At 58.0% G+C, this 5,808-nt stretch overlaps 1 protein-coding gene across 1 annotated transcript in view; it reads right to left on the reverse strand.

Moving 5' to 3' along the window:
• STMN3 (stathmin 3) overlaps positions 1-3,670 on the reverse strand; it is a 6,403-nt gene extending 2,733 nt beyond the window's left edge. Inside the window, exons 1-3 of the mRNA XM_017881251.1 lie at positions 2,214-3,670; positions 1,712-1,887; positions 106-297 (exon numbers count right to left, since the gene is read on the reverse strand). Coding sequence (XP_017736740.1) covers positions 106-297; positions 1,712-1,887; positions 2,214-2,664 — 819 coding nt within the window. The 5' untranslated portion in view covers positions 2,665-3,670. The remainder of the gene's footprint in view (positions 1-105; positions 298-1,711; positions 1,888-2,213) is intronic.
• Between the last annotated feature and the right edge of the window lie 2,138 nt (positions 3,671-5,808).

Consider the following 5,808-nt stretch of genomic DNA (forward strand, 5'->3'; position numbering starts at 1 on the left):
CCCCGGCCCCGCCCCACCCCCGTCCGGTCGGGGTCCCGCTCCTCCAAGCTCCGCCCTCCCCGCCTTCTGCCCGCTCCGAGCCCCGCCCCGGCCCCGCCCCCGCACCTTCTCGCGCAGCCGCTCGCGCAGTGCGGCCAGGTGCGCCTCGCGGATCTCCTTGCTGAGCTCCATCTTGTAGTTGAGCTTCTCCTCAGCCTGCCGGCTGAAGTTGTTGTTCTCCTCCAGTGCCTTGTGCAGCACCTCGCGCTCGTGCTCGCGCCGCTCCGCTAGCTGCTTCAGCACCTGCGCCTCCTGCGTCTGTGCGGGGCGGGCGGGCGCGCGTGAGCGGCGACCCGGGCCCTGTCAAGCCGGACTCCTCTTCCCTGCTCTCCGCCTCCCGCCCGGCGCCCGCTCGCCTCACCCGGCGCCTCCACCTGCCCAGGCCTCAGTGGGTGCCGGGACCCCCGGGCGCTGCCCTGTGGTCGGGGCAGGGCCAGGGGGTCGCGCTCCGCCACCCCGCCCCTGCCTCGCGCGCGGCTGCCGCGGTTCTGGCTGCGCCCAGGCCCCCCGCCGTGTCCTGCCGCCACTGTACACCCTGCACTGCGCGTTTCCGCCTCCAAGGACCAGCAGCGCAGGAAACCCTAAACTTGTGGGCGGTCTCTGAGCTTTCTGTCTTCCTCAGACATCCGCCCACTGAGCAGAGGAGCTGCTTGTTACACACCGGGTTCCGAGCTCCCAATTAGGTGCCCAAGAGCGGAGGAAGGGTCCCCAGGGATGCTGGGGGAGGGGCCGGCTGGCGACCGCTGGAAGGAGAGCAGAGCAGCAGGACCCGTGCCGACGTGCCAGTCCCTACTAGTCAGCCCTGTGAACCCTGGTCCCTGGTCTCATCAGAAAGGGGAACAGAGCCGCCTCCCCTGCCCAGTGCGTTGGCCTCCAGGGTGGCACTCCCAAAAAGGACATTTTTATCTCTGTTCCAGTCTCAGAGGGGCTGGTGGGAGGGGAGGCTGCAGGGAGGGGACCTGGAGCCCACACCCACCTCTCCCGGGGCCCCTCAGCCCTCCAGCAAGCCTCAGGGTCTTCATATGAGGCCCTCCTCCTACTTCTCTGTCTGGGAGAGGGATGCCCCACCCGACGTCCGCAGGGCCCCTCTGGGGACCATCCTCTAGCATCCTGCTGGCCATGACAAGGGTGCCTCCCACTCCCATCAGAGGCTCCTGCTCCTTCCAGCTGGCCACCGCCTCGGAACCCTTCCTCCTCTCCATCCCATTCTTTTTTGTTTTTTGAAATGGAGTCTCGCCCTGTCGCCCAGGCTGGAGTGCAGTGGCGCAGTCTCGACTCATGCATCCTCCACCTCTTGGGTTCAAGCAATTCCCCTGCCTCAGACTCCCTAGTAGGTGGGATTACAGGTGCGCACCACCACACCTGGCTAATTTTTGTATTTTTAATAGAGACAGGGTTTCACCATGTTGGCCAGGCTGGTCTTGAACTCCTTACCTCAAGTGATCTGCCTACCTCAGCCTCCCAAAGTTCTGGGATTACAGGCGTGAGCCACCGCACTCGGCCTCTCCCCATCCCATTCTTATCTCCCAGGAAGCGGCCCAGGGAGCCACAGCCCCTCCCGCCCCAGGCCAAGGTGCTGACCAAACCTGCCGGGAGCACCCTGCGTCTTGCAGGCCCTGTCCCCGTGGGCCACCTCCCTCGAAACTCCTGGGGGGGTGGGAGGACTCCTTGCCTTCCTCCGCTCCTCAGCTGCCTCCAGCCGCTTTTGCAGCTCCTCCAGGGAGGTGTCCTTCTTCTTGGGTGGAGAGGAGAGCATAGGGCTCTCTGGGGACAGGTCAGAAGGGGACTTGAGGATGACCTCGAAGCTCTGGCCAGAGGCCCGCTTGTCCAGCTGCTTCACCTCCATGTCTGCAGGGCAAGACCAGAGTGAAGCTTCAGAGGCCCGGCCAGAGCATGGCGTGGGCTGAGCGGGATGATCCCAGCACACATCCAACCCCAGGGCTGGGTGAGAGCAGGTGGCTGCTCCTGCAGGAATCCCAGGCCTCAGTCCCCAGGATGGGCCCCTTCCCCCTAGAACCTCCCTCTCCGGAGGCAGCCAGGCTGGGAGTTCAGAGACTGTGGGAGGCCAGGGAAAAGGTGAGGTGGGCAGGCACTGTAGGGCAGGGCTAACTTTTTGTACTTTTAGTAGAGACGGGGTTTCACCCTGTTAGCCCGGATGGCAGCTGGGCACTCACCCCCGTACTGGTAGATGGTGTTGGGGTGTGGCTGTGTGTAGAAGCAGGAGCAGATGAGTGACAGCACCGACAGCTCCTTCATCTTCTCCTTGTAGGCTGTGGGCACAAGGCTAGGCTGAACAAATGCCACTGGGGCCTGCCCACCTGGAGCCCTGTTTTTCCCTCCCCATGGCTGCCTCTGGCATGTCTCTGTGAGACATGGAGCTGCCCAGCACGCTGTCTTGTGTCTCCACACCGCCGGCCCCTTCGTCTCTCCTCCAGCTCTCTTGCCTCCAGACGCTGGCGCTGTCTCCGTGGTGTGCCCCCTGCTCTCTGTCTCTCTCGCCCTCCGCCTCTCCCCGCTTTTCCTCTGTCTCGGCGTTAATGTCTGTCCCATCTTGCACACTGACTTGTTTCTCCATCCTTCTCCCTGCCTGCTGTGGTCTGAATGTTTCCATTCCCCAAAACTCATGTGTTGAAATAGTAACCCCAAGGTGCCGGTATCTGGAGGTGGGGCACTGAGAGGGAATTAGGCCATGAGGATAGAGCCGTCCTGAGTGGTCCCAGAGGGGGGCTTCAGAGAATTCCCTCACCCTTCCATCATGTGAGGACACAGCCAGAAGATGCCACCTGTGTATGTACCAGGAGGTGAGACCTCTCCAGGCACCAAAGCTGCCGGCACCTTGATCCTGTACTTTCTGGCCTCCAGAGCTGTGGGAAGTAAGTTCCTGCCGTCTATAAACCACTCATTCTCAGGTACCCGCCCAGACTGACAAAGTCCCTGCCTCTGCCTGTCTGACTGTGTCACTGTCGTTATATCTTTCTGTGTCTCGGGGGTAGCCCCTGACTCTCTTTCTCTCTGAGTGCGTCTTTCTGTAATTCCTTGTCACTGTGCGTCTTTCTGTAATTCCTTGTCACTGTGCGTCTTTCTGTAATTCCTTGTCACTGTGTGTCTTTCTGTAATTCCTTGTCACTGTGTGTCTTTCTGACCCTTACCTCCCTCTGCCCCACTACTTATCTCTCCCCTCCTCCTCTCTCCCGCTCCCTCACCAGCTCAAGCAGGCAAGATTAACTCAGCACAGATGCAGACCCTCTGTGGACAGCACTTTCTTGGGCTGTAAACCTGGATGAAGCCCTCAGACCCTCCTTTCTCCTTCCTGATGATCGTGTGGTCACCCCGAGGTGAAACCAGGCCCTCTCCAAGCACATGCTCTTTGCCCATTTAGGGCTGGGCTTGGGCCACTGATGCCACCAAGAACCAAGGGAGGGCAGCTGTCCGGTCAGCCCCACAGCCACGCCTCTTGCCCATTCAGGTCAAACAAGTGCCCACCAGCCAGTGTCCCTGCTGCCCAACCCAAACCAGAAGTAAGCTGGGCTCCTGTAGCCCTGTGCCCTGTCAGGGGAAGGGGAAGGTGCCTGCTCTCACAGTGAACATAATTTAGCTCTTTTGGTCTATTCAGGGCGAGCCTCACTCCTAGACACTCTGGCCTGGTTTCTCACTAGCGCTCAACAATCATCTTGGCTGGGCGCAATGGCTCACAACTGTAATCCCAGCACTTTGGGAGGCCGAGACAGGTGGAACACCTGAGGTTAGGAGTTCGAGACCAGCCTGGCCAACATGGTGAAACCCAATCCCTACTAAAAAAACAAAAATTAGCCAGGCGTGGTGGCAGGCACCTGTAATCCTAGCTACCTGGGAGGCTGAGGCAGGAGAATCGCTTGAACCTGAGAGGCGGAGGTTGCGGTGAACCAAGCTCGCGCCATTGCACTCTAGCCTGGGCGACAGTGAGACTCCGTCTCAAAACAGAAAGAGGGAGAGGGAGAGAGAGGGAGACAGAGAGAGACAGAGAGAGAAGGAAATGAAGAGAGGAGGGAGGGAAGGAGGGAAAGCAGGGGGGAAGGGGAGAGGAGACAAAGGGAGACACAGGGCAGAAGTAATCAACCTTTCATGGTGAGCTGGGTCTTCCTGTGACAGTGCAGAGAATAGTCTGTCCTGGTCTAAATTTCCTAGTGACCTACACTTTTCTGGACAGAGCAGCACAGAGCCAAGAGGGTGTAAGGAGGAGCAGAAAGGAATCCCAGGGTGGACAGGCCCGCGTGAGAGCCTCTGGGAGAGGGACCGAGCATTTGAGCCGGGAAGTGGGAAGCGAGGAAAAGCTACCTGTCTTGCTTATTGTCTTCAGGGAGGGAGGTGGAGGGGGACCGGGTGGGGGAGCCTCACAGGGGACTTTGACCTGACTTGTCAAATTTTCTTTTTTTCTTTTTTTTCCTTTTTGAGACAGAGTCTCACTCTGTTACCCAGGCTGGAGTGTAGTGGTGCAATCTCGGCTCACTGCAACCTCTACCTCCCAGGTTCATGCCATTCTCCTGCCTCAGCCTCCTGAGTAGCTGGGACTACAGGTGCCCGCCACCACGCCTGATTAATTTTTTTGTACTTTTAGTAGAGATGGGCTTTCACTGTGTTAGCCAGGATGGTCTCCATCTCCTGACCTCGTGATCTGCCCGCCTCGGCCTCCCAAAGTGCTGGGATTACGGGCGTGAGCCACCACGCCTGGCCGTCAAGTTTTATTTTTTCACACGCAAAATCCATTCATGTATTTTTTATTAAAAGTTAATTTATTTTATTTTGAGACAGAGTCTCGCTCTGTCGCCAGGCTGCAGCACAGTGGTGCGATCTTGGCTCACCGCAACCTTCGCCTCCCAGGTTGAACCGATTCTCCTGCCTCAGCCTCCCGAGTAGCTGGGACTGCAAGAGCCTGCCATGCCTGGCTAATTTTTGTAGTTTTAGTAGAGACGAGGTTTCACCATGTTGGCCAGGGTGGTCTCGATCTCCTGACCTCGTGATCCGCCTGCCTCAGCCTTCCGAAGTGCTGGGATTACAGGTGTGAGCCACTGCACCCTACCTACTTTATTTTTTAGAGACAGGACTGTGCTCCGTTACCCATGCTGGAGTGTAGGGCGCAGCTGTGCAGTTCATTGCACCCTTGAATTTCTGGGCTTGACTGATCCTTCCACCTCAGTAGCTGGGACTGCTGTTTTTTTTCTTTTTTCAATCTCAGCTCACTGCAAATTCCGCCTCCTGGGTTCAAGAGATTCTCCTGCCTCAGCCTCCTGTGTAACTGGGATTACAGGCACGTGCCACCATGCCCGGCTAATGTTTGTGTTTTTAGTAGAGACGGGTTTCACCATGTTGGTCAGGCTGGTCTCCAGCCACCGTGCCTGCCCGGCCTACACACCAGCTTTAAAAAAAAAAATTTTGTAGTGGTACCGAGGCCGGGCGCGGTGGCTCACCCTGTAATCCCAGCACTTTGGGAGGCCAAGGTGGGCGGATCACGAGGTCAGGAGTTCAAGACCAGCCTGACCAACATGGTGAAACCCCATCTCTGCTAAAAATACAAAAATTAGCCGGGCATGGCGGCAGGCACCTGTAGTCCCAGCTACTTGGGAGGCTGAGACAGGAGAATTGCTTGAACCTGGGAGGCAGAGGTTGCAGTGAGCCGAGATTTTGCCACCACACTCCAGCCTGGGTGACAGAGTGAGACTCCATCTCAAATGTATATGTATATATAGTAGTGCTGTGTTGTCCAGGCTGGTCTTTTTTTTTTTTTTTTTTTTT

The sequence above is a fragment of the Rhinopithecus bieti genome, unplaced genomic scaffold (genome assembly GCF_001698545.2).
Source record: "Rhinopithecus bieti isolate Rb0 unplaced genomic scaffold, ASM169854v2 scaffold_12573, whole genome shotgun sequence".
Lineage (NCBI taxonomy): Eukaryota > Metazoa > Chordata > Mammalia > Primates > Cercopithecidae > Rhinopithecus > Rhinopithecus bieti.